The 16,109-nt window shown below is 37.7% G+C and overlaps 1 protein-coding gene across 5 annotated transcripts in view; it reads left to right on the top strand.

Annotated features, from left to right (window-relative positions):
• SUCLG2 (succinate-CoA ligase GDP-forming subunit beta) overlaps positions 1–16,109 on the top strand; it is a 114,053-nt gene that overhangs the window by 21,337 nt on the left and 76,607 nt on the right. Inside the window, exon 1 of one of the 5 annotated variants that reach the window (XM_069027438.1) lies at positions 15,235–15,259. The exons of the other annotated variants lie outside the window; for them this stretch is intronic. Coding sequence (XP_068883539.1) covers positions 15,250–15,259 — 10 coding nt within the window. The 5' untranslated portion in view covers positions 15,235–15,249. Of the gene's footprint in view, positions 1–15,234; positions 15,260–16,109 lie in introns of those variants that run through there. 5 annotated transcript variants of the gene reach the window in all.

Below are 16,109 nucleotides of genomic sequence, written 5' to 3'. Positions count from 1 at the left end.
ACAAAAGGACGTGACAGTGGCTTGGAGAGAAGACCCTGCTTCTGGAACTTTATTTTGGTTTTCTAGCAACATCCTCATTCTAGCATGATGAACGTAAGATAATAATGTGGGTCCGAAATGGATTTATGTAATAGCTTTTTTCTCAAAAAGAACGTGTTGAAGTACTTTGTCAATCCATTCTAAATCTGAAATAATTTTTCTACATTCTAAAGTTGAGTAGTTTGTACAGTTTTCCTCTTTTCATTTAGCTTTTGTTAATATATCAAACATCAAAATGCCAGAGGCCAGACATTATTGTAGTCTAATTGTGTAGTAACAGGAAGGTTTTTTGGTTTATGCTTTACCTAATGCACAGGCCACTTAGTTAAATGCATTTCAATTTTGCACACTGGAAGGTAAATTAACACAACTTACTCATATCCAAGATCTTATCAGAGCTCAAGTAGCTGAGTAGCATTAGCATAATGGCTTGTTCAATCTCTAGAACTTCATTAAGTTGATACATTTTTCAGTGATCAAAACCTTCTTATGACAATCAGTATATTTGAAAATATATCTGAAACAAAAAATTAAGTGCAAGTGTTATGGTCATTTAGCAGTACAAAATGGAAGAGTTGGACACAGAGCAAAGCACATAAAATTGGAATGTTTCCTCATGTCTGGATGTCTGAGAAAATCAAGGAATGCTAACTGAAGCTGTGGCAGGTTTATCACCAGTCTTACAGCACTTAAACTCTCCTCTTCATGATTGAACTCATAAATGGATTGGTCTGTCCAATAACTATTGCTATTCTTGATCTCTATGACTGTTTGGAGAAATAAATTACTCCATTAAAGGCAGTGAACCTCCTCTGTTTTATGATGCTAAGTTTATTTTAAATAACCTCTCTAGCTTGCTTGCTTTGCAAATCACAGAAATATCTGTCTACTAAAAACAAACAAACTGTGTTCAAATAATCAAAAGTAAAATCCAGAACCAAAAAATATTCGCTCATGCAACTTTATCAGGTAAATTTTATTTTAATTGTGTGGGCTCGTTAGCACTTCAGAAAGTGTAAGTTAGTGGTGCCTTTCTTCATTTGATGTAGTTGCATTCAGCCATGGTGCACTTCTGAGCATGAAAGAATTGTGGTTTATGGTGTGGAATCTATTTCATGTTGGAATGACTGACACTCCATTGATCCACTTAATAATTAACAACATCCTCATAATCATTCTGATGGTGTGCTGTCCTTGTACTTCTAACACTGTGCACTTTGAAAACTAAGAATCAACAAGAGCATCAGTTTTGCTACCACGGTCATTGCTGTTCCATGGTTTTGCCAGGTTTATGTTCTTTATGATCCCTCACATTAATATTGCCTCTGTCACTCAGGTTTGTCTGCACAATTTGAAAGTTACCTGCACAACAGGAAACTTCAGCCCACAGGAGGCACGAAATATTATGAAATAAAATAGCTGGTGAAGGCAGTTTGGGGATGCTGTTGACAGACAGGCATTCTGCAGTAAAATATGGGGAGAGGCCAACCTCCCCTGTCAAGTCCTGGTCAAAAATCGGATGGTTTAGGTGTTGTGTGCCACATTGCAGCTGTCCTTAACTTTGGCTTCTTCAAACAAGAAAAGATGCTTGTCGACATATTTTAAAGACAAAAATAGGATAAAGTTCTCAAAACTTGAAAGTCAAAGGTGTACAGTATTTTTCTTGTGAAGGGAAATTCTTTCTACAGCCCTCATGAATACAAGAGAAACAAAAATTTTCCTCTCTATATTCTTACAGCATTACCTCACTCATATGGGTCTGTGTGTGATAAAGGGATACAGATAAGGGGACAGGAACTTCTGTCATGGAAGTCTGCATAAAGTCTGGAATTCACAATTTAATTTCACAATTTTACCAACTATTCTGTGCTTGATAGAGCTGTCTTTACTGCTGCAGGGCATGTGCTCACCAGTTCTGCTATTGTTGGATTTCCTGTTGATGCAATGGAAAAAGATGAGATTAGATGATTTTTGCTGCTGTCTTCACTTGCGGGAAGGTGTTAATGCATGTCTTCTTGAAAGGGTTTGCCTTTATCCAGTATCAGCAGTTTTGTTACACTTTGCTCATTTCCTCTGTTTCTCTCTATTTTTATTAATATGTACACTGAATGTTAATTTTCTCAAAGACTTTCAAAACTTACCAACTGCATAAAAGGGAGTCTACAAGGAATTTTTAATGGAAAGAAAGGATTGATTTTTTTTTTCCCCCCCTTCTAAGATAAGAATGGCAGATGTGAAGAAAATTAACATGACATCACTAATACTGACTTCAAAAGAAGTCGTACACAATAAAGAATACAGAATTAAGCCCCAAGGAATTCATTGCCTTCTATGTGCTAAGCAATTTTCAGGTGTAACTCTTGTAGGGAAGGCAATATTTACAGACTGCCAAGAAATTCAGTCGCAATAGCTTTCTGGTTTATGTTAAAATTCCTTGGTTTTCAAGAGAAGAATGAAAAAGATGTGCTGTTTTGTTGTACGGTATTGTGTTGCTTGATCTGCTCTCTGAAGAAACTCAATTTGTAGACCAGTTCTTACAATTCCAGTGCAACTATTTAATAGAAAAGAAAGTGAAATATTTGGGAGCCGAGTTTTTGTCTGAAATATAAACTCATCTGGCTGCTTTTGTATTAACTCACAAGTCTTCTGATCTAATTCTCACTTAATTTAGGGCTTGTTTAGCCAGAGAAGGCATTTCCTTACTTGCTGTTTCTTTTCTGTTGTACTGTAGTAGCAATACCTAAGGAAATAATCCTTATATATGATATGTGTACCCCTGAGGGTGTGTGCATTGCCCCTGCCTGCACTGTGTATCATTGCAGGGCCATCATTTGCTCTGGACTCCTCCAGCAGAAGCCCTTAAGTCTCGTGCTCTGCCTGATGGAGAGGTTATTAAGGGACCCATCATTTTAAACTAGGAGGTGGGCAAAGCTGAGAGGGGTTGTAATTATGCTGGAGGGGGTTGCTGTGCACTGTCATTTGGCTCTTTAAATCAGTAGAGAATTTAGAGGTGGCTGGCACTGCTGACAGTCCTAAATCGATGCCAGGAACTTGGCATGTGTTTCTTTTTCTGAATTTTAACAAAAGCAATAAAATGCTGCCTGTTGCCACTTAGTGTTTCATTACATTTAGGAGTCAGTCAGGTGCAGTGTTCACACTCTATCACAGAGAAATGCAGTTCAATTGAGTGCAAGGTTTTTATTCACTCTTCTTTAAAAAAAAATAAAACAAAACATAGCCTCTGCATGTCCTATTTCTATTGCTTATGTATGAGGGAACTCATAAAATTTGGCTTTGGACTGAAGGCATGCTTTTTATATCAGGCTGGAGAGGTAAACATGTATTTTATAAAGAACAGAAAATGTTTATTGAAGCATCTTTTCATGAGGTCATTTACCTGTCACCTATTATTCACCATTTTTCAGAATATTGAAAGAGTTCTTGGTCATGTGAGCACCAGTCTCCTTCCTATCTCCTGAGGTTTTTTTCAGGTCTTCCAGCTCCTGAGGTTTTTTTCTTCCCATGGCTTTTTAATTTAAAGGGAAGGCTGCATTTTTAGATGCTGTTTTAGATCCCTTATCTGAAAATTCACCTCTCTAGTACAAGTTGAGAAAACCACTTGAAATTTACGTTTAGAAGGGTTCAAAAATTGACCTTTAGGTTGGTCCTTTTTGTGTAGATTATGAAGAATTTGTTGGTGATAAGCTTTTATGCTGGGAAAATGAAAAACATCCTTAAACCTGATGTTTCTGAGGATATTTGAAATGCGAATTCAGGCTCTTTTTTGTTATATCAGGAAGAGCTTTTCTATGAGTATCCTGTACAGAGTGGCCCTCTATATAAAATTTTATTTGAGAAACTTGGCTACTTAGCTACTTTTTTTACTGTCATCATGGGATTGCTTATGTAATTTAATTTCCTCTCTGTTTCTGTCCATCAGGATAGATAGAAAAATTGCTTCTTTCAGCATTTCTATGATTTCCTTATTTCTTTCCATTGTGTGCTTCACTGTGAAGTAATAATTTTTCACCTGTGCATAATTAGTTATTTCTCAAAAACCCTCATGTACTGAGTGATTTTAACTAGTTATTTTTTAGAGCCACTCAGGTTATCCTTTTCTGCATACATGGAAAAAATCGTGTGTTGCTGCAATAGCATTCCAGGGAACTGTACACGGAGAACTTGCTTGCTGGTGAGGAACAGCTCTTCCACAAGTCCTCTCATTTTCTCTGACAGCTTTTATTAAAGTTCCTTAGACTTAAATTACAGCTTCCTGAAACTGTTCTTTCAGGCAAAATAATGCTGTAAGTTATTGACTAATACGATTCTGTTCTCAGATGGGTAAGTATTTAGAAAACAGTCTTTTAAATTTAGTAGAAAACTGGTGGTGGATGAGCTGCCTTTGGACCATGTTCACTGTTACTGAGTATGAGTATTTCTCTATTCCACTTAATGGATTTTGCCTTGTCAGAGTGATGAAATCTAAGATTAGAGTGAATTTGCATTTTCCAGGCACTTCTCAGTGATAGAACATACCTGTTAATACTCCATTATTTGCAGTCTTCATAGGCATCCCTTAAATGCATCAATTCAAAGCTCCACAAAATTTGTCAATGTCTGCAGTTTTACTTTTTGTCCCTTGTTCAGTTCCCTGTTGTTTCTTAGAGCACTTTCCTCCCTGTGTCCCTTTGCTCATTTCTTCTCAACCCTTCTCCCACTTTATGAGTTCTGATTGAGAAAATCCTCTTCCTTTTTTTTTTTTTGTGCTAAACAGTCAGTTGTTACCCTATTTAGCAGAGTTAGAGTGCATATTTAGCAGTTGTGTACTGCTAAAAATCATTTGTGTGCATACTGGTTTTTTTGCTTGCTCAGACCCCCATTTGCTTGACTTGGCAATCATAGAAAGTAATGTTTCTGTGTATGATCAGAAGACAAACACTGATTGGTAACCAAGGTTTAAATTCTGTTTAAATATTGTCAAATAATATTGTTCAAATAATATTTTTTTCTACATTTGTCCATGTTGCAATGATTTGATTTTTGGAAAAAACTCTGAAATATTATGGTTGTGCAAACAACTTTAAAATTCTCACTTGTGTCTGAAAATGATGAAAATAGTAAAGTAGAGTAAAAATTATGAAGGCAACATGTTGTTTGCTGCAGTTAAAGTAATTCTTTGTAGGAGGCTTGGTAATCAATATGTCAGTGATCCAATTTATTTACCTCATCTACTGGATGAAAAAGATCAGTCATGGAAAATCAGAGGAGCTAGGAGAGGTGTTAAAGGGTTCTGTTCACCAAACGTGCTTTGCTAGGGAGTTAGAAAGTCCTGGGGAATTAGCTGTGATACAGCTACAGAACAAACCAAGAGTAAAGCACCTATGCATAGTAGTTCTTTTTATGGACATTCTTCATTTCCTCACACATTGCTTTTTGGTGCTTTAACTTAATCTCTCTTGGAAGCTGAACTGCACAAAGCACAGTCAAGGTGGAATTAGGATTTCATTTGAGGATTTCACACTCAATCCCAGTTGGTGCTCCAGGACCATTCCCCTGGATAGGAGCCCTAAAGTGCTGCTGCTTCCTCCCCCTTGTGTGCATGGGTTGGTTGGGTTTGAATCTTGTAATTCCTGCTTGTGCTCCCTCCCCTTTGCTTACCTTCTCCCTCTGTGTCTCCTGCTAAGAAACTGCTTCACAGAGGTGGCAGAGAAGTGGCAAACTTTCATGTGCAGCAGTATTTAAGCAGTGCAGCACCCTTGGTACACCCTGCAAGGGCTTTCTGCCTTTGCTTTCCTGCTTGTTCATTCCACCTCTGCAGCTCAGCAAAGTTTTTCCACATAAAGCCTTGGCACCTCTGTGGAAACCAGGCAGCTGTGGAAGCACATATGCATTTGTTGGTAACAGCCACATGTGTTGCATCCTGCATGCCAGGAAAAACAGGCAGAGAAATTTGCAGCTTCCCGAACTGGGAGTTTGAGTTTTACTCTTTTCCAAAGAAAATTAATAATAGGTTTTGTCAAAGCTCACCACTGGGTATTGGTTTTTTTTTTCAAGTTGAACCATTCTGTTTCAAGTTAACTTACAAATTATGGCTTTTTTAATATTTTAGATATGAAAATTCTTTGCAGGACCCTCTGTCTCCAGAGGAATTACAGAAAGAGTTAATTTGAAATGCAGTGTTATGGAAAACAAATTGTTTTGTTTTTATTATCTGTTCCCTTCGTTAGAGAATTACATGCTGAGTGTGAGTCAGTAAATGCAAGCTTGAGACTGCTTACATTAGTTAGATATTTTATAACCATTCTTTGTCACCAAATGTCTTCATATTCAATAGATTTATAGTAATATGAGTAATGGCTTGGGGGCTAACAAATCAAAATCTCATTTCAGATGTTTGACACTAATGTTGAGCTGACTTATTGTTCTCTGTGTTGGATTTCTGATCAAATTACCAAAATAACTGCTTGAAAGTAAAACACAAAGTCAAAAATACTCTAGAAATGGGGTACTGAATTCAAAACATAATGTGTGCCACAGAGTATGGGCATTTGCAAATTTCAGTTGTGTTAAGTACACTACTGGATTTTCGTTCATAAAAGAAGGAGGCAACAGAAATTATAGTTTTTTATTTCCAAACCAATCAAATTCTTGATTCAGGAATTTTATCAGGTGGTAAAAAATGCAGTTTTACAAGAAAGGTACAAGATGACTGCTGGTATTTATTCCACTCTTGTCACACCATATTTTTATGGTTCTTCAAGGTAGTTTTGCAGCTGCAAAACAATAACCAGATGCGTAATTGAGAAGCAGCTGCATGAAATTTTCATTTTTTTATGCATGAAATCAGAACCATTAGACACACTTTATGTATAATATATGAAATGTGTATATATATACATATATATATGAATATGTATAATAATATGAAATACTAAACAACGTTTTCTCTGTAGTATTAGCAGCTGTGTAAAGGAGAGAAATCACTCCTTCTGCACTTTCTAGATGCCCATAAGCTTCTAAATATTTGGGGACCAGTTACTGAAAGCAAGTTTCATTCTTCCCTGGGTTCCTTTCTTCTTTTCCTTGTTTGTTGCTCTGTGCTGTGTAGTGCTGCATCTTCTATGTGATGAGTCCCAGTGGATAATCCCATGTATAGGGGTCTCAAATACAAAACTGATGTTTATGCCTGTTTTTCATTTAAACTTTTCAGTGGAAGGACTAGTAGCAAAATCATGTTGAATAAAATCTAAGTGAGAACGATGGCAGTCCTAAAATAGGATAGTTTATAATTGGTATTGTCACAATTTCCCTAATCTCCTGTAGTGTCCCCCAAGTGACACAGGGTGCAGCAGGAAGATACTGTTGTTAGTTATCCACTTTCTATATATAATTTATTTGGGAAAGTTCCTTTTTTTAAATTTGTCAGTTGTTTCTGTTAAATTTATAACACCTTTTGTCTTTATGGACTAGGTGGTGGTTTAGGCTGGGCTGGATTGACAAGTAAGGATATCAACTTGTACATTTGCTATAGAAGCACATGGTTTTGAACCAAGCCAGGAATCTCTCACAACTGACCTTTCACCTCATATGAAGCTCAGGGAACACCCAGCATCCAGCCTCCATACTATGATTCCCATCCCCTATTTCCTCCTTCGCCTCCTCCAGTCAATGAGGTAATAATAACTAGTATTTTGCAAAGGTTAGGATGACTTGCAAGAGTTAGTTTTATCTTTAAAGATGGGAGTAAATTACAAGTTGAATATATCAGCAGTTGAGAAGTATGATCATAAGAGGCTGTGATTATTTTCTTTTTCTGGTAGATAATCTCTACCTAAAATGGTAGAGCAGTTTTTGAAGCTAAGGATGTTCTGACATTTTGTTAATCTGCTACTTCATATTTGAGAAAGTGCTGTGAATTTTAAATATGTTTATCTACATTTCTTCAAATATTTGCAGTTCAAGAAAAGTAAAATATTTCAACACATTTGTGAATACAAAATGTGTCTTTGTAACCCTGCTGGATTCAACTGGGAGATATTATCTGACTCTCTGCATCACAGTATATTTTAAATGATGCTCTAACCCTTGAGAATGTCATCACAAAAAACACTTAGTGAGAATCGTGTTCAGGGTAGCTCCAGAAGTTAGCTATGCTCTTATTTTAAGTGATTTTTGTTTTATTAAGAAAAATCTGAAGTTGACAGTTTTACCTATGTGTGGTATACTCTCCCTGGTCCTACAGTTAAAGTCAGCTTTTGTTCCGTGCATCATTATGAAGGGGAACATTTTTCTTGCACCTCCCCTGGGCTTAGTTGCACTGCTCACCTGAGTAAGATGAATATGGCTAAAATACAGGCTATAAATCTTAAATATATTTATTGTTCTAAATACTTAAGAACAGCCTTGGGGGTTTTGGAGAAAGAGAAGAGAAAGGCAACCACAAAGAGTTCGCTGTATAAACAGTTTACAATTTAAAGTCACTGGGAAGATTCCCACTGCTGCACTGCACTCCCCTCTACTCCCTGCCAAGCCTTACCCCTCTATTCCTCCAGTTATTCATCTGTATAGTTTAGTAATAGCTTTCCTAATCTTGGTGTGTTGTGCTTTTTCCCCACAGATTATCGTCACAACAGTCCTGATGCCACATCTGCTCCTCTTGTTCTTGGTACCACAGATAAATCCTGTATCCAGTTTTTTGGTTTAGCTCATTAGATGTTCAGTGTGGTTGATTTTCTTACTGGCCTTTCCACATCCTGCATTCAGTGTAATACAGCTTTTGCTTGGATAGGTTGGAATAAAAGAGGAACAAGAGAGACTTGAGGCTGATCACTGCAAATTTGACTGTCTTAGGAAAAACTAGTCTTATGCAATCTCTCCCCTTCCCCAAATAAATATAAGCCTATGTCTCATGCAATAAAGTAATCTTCTATTTAAATATGATGATTAATGTGTTCTATAAATAACTTACTTATTTTATCTTTTGAGTCACATTGCTATTTGAAGTGCATATGCAGATAGTATTTATTTAGTTGTTTCTTTGATCCGTAAGAAACCAAGTTAGGTGCTTAAAGATGTTTGTATCGAAAAGTTATTTTACAATTTTAGAATGAAAAAAAATTCATGTGTTTTCATATTTTATGTTGTTGGTTTACAAGATGAGACTCCTGTGTTGTTGTGCTTATGCAGCTTTGTGACTATTTTCACAATTTTGACGTTATGGGTTCCGATTTATGGCTGGGTTTTATATTGAGTTTCTGATGTTTAGTGTCCTGTAAATAGTGAGATGTCTGGACTTGTACAGACTGGAGTGAGTATTCCTTCAGAAATCTCTTTGCTGATGAAGAAACAAAATAAACCAGTCAACTTAAATACTGGAGAGAGACTTTTAAGGGCCAAGGTTCAGGGGTAATTTAACACGAGTTGCATATCAGTGAAGATGTCTCGATGATGTTGGAATTTTCAGTTGTGCAGAAAGGATGCAATTAGTGCAGTTAACAGCAGGTAAGGCAACACTAATTATATGTTCTTTTGTCTCTAGGAATTGTTTTAGCAATTTAGAGCCTTCTTCTTTTGCATACTATTAAGTAAATTATACTGCAAAAGACTTTCTGAGAGTAAACGGTAACCACGATTTATACAAATGTAATTTATACTGCCTTAGATATCAGTTCTGAACTTGACCTTGAAATGAGAAGGTTGGAATGGAACAAATGGCAGAAGCACAAAGAAAACATCATACAAAAGTGTTGCCTCTAAAGAAAAATTGCCCTGTTGTATATCTGACATGTCAATAAACTCTGGAACTCTTTTCAGCAGCATAGAGAGAAGGAATAATCTACTGTAGGTTTATTTTCAGCTGTTACCTTGTCTAATACGTAAACCAGGCAGACACAATTGCATGACTCTGCAGAAGCTGAGAAGTGGGTTTTCTGATGTGGTAAAGCAGCTTGCTGACCTAAAGTTAATGAAATATTAACCAGTGCTTAGCAGTTGTCAGGATGATGCAAAGCATCTGTTTTTGAGGATTCATAGGAGGGGCCATTGGGATGATGCTTAGGTCACATACTTGTCATTTAAATTGCAGCCTGGCTGAACCTACACACTCAGAGTTATAAAGCTGGTGTACAGGTGTGATCATCTGCTGCTGACAAGTTTGACAGAGATTTGATCCATGGTCCTGCTTGTCTGAAGCTGAGAAGGTGCTGAACAGCACCGTGCACGAAGAGTGTGACCATTTGAGATATACTTATTCACCTCTTGTGTCAGTCCTGTTATAGGTTCAACATAGGTTCAAGGCACTTAAATCAGCTGCACATTCTCTTTCTTTGCAAACAAAGTTGGTGTTTATTCCAATTTTTCATTTTTACCCAGAAAAGCTCCATTTATATGTGAGTAATTGAGGAAGTTCCAAATTCCACTGTTTTATATGACTGCTCACTCTGTGTGGTGTTTAGACTGTGCAATTTCATTAAAATATGTAGAGTTCAATTTCCAAGCATAATACCTGCCTTCAAAATCCCCACAGAGCTCAGCTTGCAGGAAGCCTAAATGAAACAGCTTTGCTGGTTTCCACATCACATTAAGATACATCCTTTCCTGCAAATGCTGATTGCCAACCCAAAAGCTAATGCCTCTCTCTTGCTTTTATATACATTTTTCTAGGCTAATTTAATGTTATGAAACCTGTAAAACATGAAGTTTAATGTATATAGTTATATCTTTTCTGCTGAGGTGGTGATTGGAGCTGGAGATACCAATGCTAAGCTGTCAGAACTGAGGGGGTAGCATGTTTGTATTCCCTCAAAGGACTGGGAAAGGGCTGTTGTGTGAGAAAGGAATGTGGGCTTCTAATTAAGCGGGGCAGCACTATTAATAATTGAGACTTGTGCCATGTGCCTTGTGAATGTATGTACTGCTCTCTGTCTTTTAACTAACTGCAAAGTGCCCTATTGAGTACTAGAAGTTGGTTATCATATGTACCCTTCCTGCTCTTTCCAAGTTCTAAACGCTGATCATATATCTCAAGGAGAATCACAGATTGCATTCCTTGGGTTTCAGCTTAGCTGTGGTTGGCCTCACTACAGCCTGCTGGATCATAATTACATTGAATTTGCAATGCTGTCCAGCAAACTGGCCTGAACAGAGTCCTGTGTGACACATCAGGTGCTGAATTGATTCAGATGAAATGCTTGAGCAAAGCTATGTAAACCCTTCTAAGTTCACAGGAAAAGAGAGATTAGAAAGACTGGAGTAGTCAAGGGAAGCACTGGGAAACCTGCAATTGGCAGGAGGTTCTTGTGCTTCTCAGTGGGCATTTGTGTGTCCTCAGCTTTCCTGCGAGGTTCAGGAGCAGGTCAGCAGTTTGTAAGCTCACATTTCTTAAAGGACTTAATAAGAATTTGTGCAAGTAACACAGGAAGTTTGCGGTCCAGGAGTACCAGTAATACCCACAGGTGTTAGGGAATGTTGGTTTCTGCCTATATCAACACATTATTCTGAAATACAAGTTGTGACAACAATCAAATAAATTAATTAGTAAATTCAATAATTTTGGTCTCACAGTGGGTTAAAATGTGTCTCAGCTATCTAATGTCCCTACCACTCACTGTATACAAATAAACTCGGGGAGCGTGGATGAGTGGGAAGAAAAAGCCTATTTTAAAAGAGTGAGGAAGAAGGAACCATCAAAACAAATATCATATTCCTCCCAACAAAGAACTCCAACAAAGAACAGCCCTAGACCAAAATGAAACTGTCTACCTTTGGACGCTGAAGTGCAGTGGAAGGATGAGCATAACACCAGGAAAAGAGGTAGCAATTAGGAAATAGTTGTATAAGAATTTTAACTGCATTATTATAGAGGTTTTTCTGCACATAAAAGCATTTATTCTTGCTCTGTAATAAGTAAATCTGGAATAAAAAAAAGACACTGTTGAGATCATGGGTATATTTATAATATATTCTTGGCTTTATATGTGTCTAAATATGTAAATTGTGTTTTCTCTTTGCCCATAAACAAGGTTTTGAGTGTAACATTGCTCATGGCTTAGGTTTATGCAAATGCCTAACAAGTGTGACCTGCTTCCCTGAAGCTCAGCTTCTGTACCTCTAGAAGGTTCCTGAGGTGTGTGTGCTTCTCTGCAGGAGGCCAGTATTTGGATTTTTAAACACCTTTCCCCCTTTTTTGTTATGAATCCAGAGTCAGTACACTGAAAGCATTCCCCACTCGGATATACTTTTTTAAAAGAACAAAAAGACAGTTTCTTTTGTATATAAAGGAAGAAATAGGCTTATGTGCAGGAGTGAAGGATCTTAAATAAAACATTGTCCTTTTTCTACCTTCGTTCAACTGGGAAAATCAATTTTTGGTTCCTCAACTGCAAAGAAAGATCAAAAGGAAAAACTGACAATCTAAACAAAGGGCAAGGTGGTGTGGGCTGCTTGCACTCCTGTTCCCTGGTGTGCTTCATACAGGCACTTTTCCAAGCAGAATATATTTACAGAAGAATCAAGGGTATTTTTTTTTTTTGTATCTCTGAATCAACGATGTTGGGACTAAAAGTGACCTGAATATAAAAGTAAAAAAATGCTACTTTATGTTACAATTTGTGGAGCTCTTTGGTGCAAATATAGGCAACAGTTCTCAGATGTGTCAGGTTCCTCATTGCAGAATACTTATGTTTTAAAGAATTGTCATTGATTTTACTTCACTAGAACTGGCCAAAGCCGGTACTTTTTTTTTTAGCATGTTATGTAATGCAAGAGAGAAAATATTTTTATTCTTGCTTAAATGCCAACTGGATTCACATTTAAATCTTCATATGAAAACTAATTTTAGTCACTGTGGAGGGAAACTTTATAGAGATTGGCTTTCCTGCTTTGTATTGATTTCTGTTTATATCTTTAATAAATAAAACATGATTTATTGTTATAAGCTCATATTTACAAGAGGAGGAGATTAAAGTGTCAGCAGGAAAAACAGAAAGGAGGAGTGTGAAAACTCTTTAAAACACGCAAATGAAAAAGCACCCCGAACTGAAAAACAGCTTGAAGAGCTTTTATGAAGTGTATTAATTATCTTCTGCATAAATGTAAAAAGTTGAAAGTAGTTATAAAAGTATTTGATTTTAATGTATTTTCATATTTTTGAGAGAATTATTGTGTAGACATCAATTTTTTAACCATACTGAATGTTGATTCAATGGGTATTTGTGGAAATACTCACAGCTTTTTACCGGCTAGGCTCGTAGTTCAATGCCTTAGAAAGCCTCGGGCAGCCTAGAGAGGTAGCACGGGCAATCCAGCATTTCAGTAGCTCTAAAAGCAGCAAAATGGTAGCTGCAAAGCTGATACCACCAGCAGAAGCAAAGAGGGAGAAATACAGCCTCCAGTTTGCCTAATTCCTGCAATTAGAAGCTTTCAAACAGAGACAGATGCCAACAGATGCCAAAGACCCTCTCTCAGGTCCTTTCTTTTATTGGGAGAAGGGGAAAGGGGAGGACTGGGGGTGGACCCGGGGTGAGCGGCCAGTCAGACACTGCTGAAGAGTTTGAGTTACATTGGGTTTTGTCCTCACTTGGAGCAAAGGGGTTCAGAACACATGGCAGAGGCAAGTCCTGGCTTGTCTTGGGGAGGGGGAAGGGAAGCTCGGAACAGGCAGCAACAGGTATTATAACTATAAAATAAACAGGCTGCATCTGACTCAAGGCACATTTTGCAGGAAAGTGTTTTTGTCTGTATGTTGTGTATCAGTGTGTTGGGTCTTTACCCATGCAGGCAGAATGCATTTGCATTTGGGCCTCTGTGTTTGGCATGTCTTGGCGTGGTAGGGATGCAAATAACTATGTACAGAATGCTCATTTCAAATACAGATGGTCCCAAGTTTCAAAAGCAGCAACTGTAGCTGGCAGCTCTGGGACTTTTGGGAGTGTTTGCAGGGAAGGGCACTCTGCACTGTAGCATTTGAAAAACAGAACCTTTAGAAAGTGCCTCCAGATGATTGGCACAGATGACCAGTTACTTATAAAGCCTGTGATTTTTTTTCCTCAAGCACTGATTAGCTCCAAGACCTCCTCCTTCTCATCAGGTGTGTCCAAGGAAAGTTTTGAAAGCAAATCCAGTGATTTAAGGTCTTAAATTTGTGTGCCTGCATAATAGCTTTGTAAGGCTGATGTCAGTATTATATAATCAATAAAAATATGTCTGTATGTTTGATCTGTGTAGATTTTGAGGCATTTCAAACTGCTTGCAGGTTGTTTATTGTGCAGTTAAATCTTAGTTTGTGATGACAAAGTGCTCTGAATTAGGTGAGTGGTAAGAAGCCATGTAGGAAAATTATGATGATAGTAGTGAAATGTGCCTGATTTTGTAACTGTGCTCATTTGCAAGATTTTTCTTTCTTTGTCTATTCAGTAATTGTTTGTGTAACAGGAGAGTTCCTGGGAGATGTCAACAGAAAACTGGCAACTCCACCTGCTCAGTTTGCAGTGCCATGGAAGTGTCATTGTGCCACTTTCTCACTTCACTTAGACAGGAGAGCAGAGGCTGGCTGTAGCTCTCTGCTGAAAGCAATGCACTCTTCATTTTCACTTTTATTTGTTGTCCTGCTTCTTCTTTCCTTAGTCTGGGGCAGCTGAAAGCTTTATGGAAAGCTTACTGCATGGAGCACATGTGACTGGCTGAGGTGGCCAAGGTCAGAGGCTCAGATGTCTTGTTCTCTCTATCAACACCTCTCCCACACTGCTGGCTGGAGCTTCTCTCCAGAGCTGCTCTGGACAGAGCTATGAAACAACGCACTCCTAGGGGAAATTATTTGATTTCACACAAATGTTCTTGTTCATCCCTGATACTCCTCTCATGCTGCCAGGTCCCTTGTCCCCCTGCAGTTTTCCCGGGTTACAAGTGCAGTGACAGAGCTTTGCCCTGAGGGTGGGGACCTTTGTGCCTTGTTTTGTCTTCTGGCTTGGCCCTGTGGGTTCCACACAGGCTGCCTTGGAGGGTGGAGCATTTAATTTTGCTCAGGCTATTGTTCTGTAACATGCTGGGGTTTTGTTTAAATCTCTTTGTCTCCTAATGTTTCCTATGCTGAAAACTCAAAAAATTGTTGATATTTCAACCTTTCTACAGGCTGCAAGTGAGTAGGACCTACCCTCAATTTAGTTGCTGCTGCTTCAAAATTCCTTCAACAAAGGCAGACTTAGTTCTGCAGAAATGAGCCGAGGTAATGTCAGAAAAGCACTTCAGTGTTAGTCAATTGAAAGAAAAGACGTGATTGTAGATGTTTGGTTTCAGATCAATGGTAATAAAGTAAAAGAAAATTATTATGTGCATTATCAGATTTCATTTCTTGTGTATCCAGATTACTTGGCTTTAAAACTCTAGTCCAGAGGCTTTGCATGCAATTTACTTTGAAGAAAAATCTCTTAATATCACAACAGCTACTTTTGTGATGAATTTGAAAAAGTCTTTCCTTGTGAAACAAAGGAATTTGTACATACAAAGAAGAAAAAAATAGATAGTGTTAAAAAAAGTGCACAAGAAGAAAATAAGGAATGGTTTAGATTCGTGTAGGTTTGTTTAGGACATGTGGTAATCTGTCTTAGGGGAAAAAACAGGAAAACTGGGAGTGTGGTTGATAATTACTGCAATATCCTTGTCATTCTGGGATAAGTGACTCTATACCAAGATGGACAACTTTACTAGCAGCGTTCTGTAAAGGTAAAATGCTGATTTTCAGTATTTGCTGGGAGTTAAAACATCAATAAATTTTATAATGTCCCTAATGCTGAGAGAGTAACCTTTAACCTCCTATTGATTAACATTTGGGTTTTCTAAGATAGAACCATTTTTTATTTTTACTGTGGAATTGTTAAAATTCAACCCCTGGGGTTTTCTTGCTCTTTTTTACTTGGGACTGTGTTAGCAACCAAAAAGAATGTTACTGATTCTGTCTTTGCCCTGTAAGCCAACAACAGAGAATTTGAATTCTCTTCCCTGTGTTCCCAGACAGATAACTCATTACATCACGACTCTTAAGACAATGGTGTAAAGATGTATATCCAGGGTGAATT

The sequence above is a fragment of the Aphelocoma coerulescens genome, chromosome 12 (assembly GCF_041296385.1).
Source record: "Aphelocoma coerulescens isolate FSJ_1873_10779 chromosome 12, UR_Acoe_1.0, whole genome shotgun sequence".
Lineage (NCBI taxonomy): Eukaryota > Metazoa > Chordata > Aves > Passeriformes > Corvidae > Aphelocoma > Aphelocoma coerulescens.
Note: the sequence above shows the minus strand (reverse complement) of the source record. Positions and strands in the feature narration are given on the sequence as shown.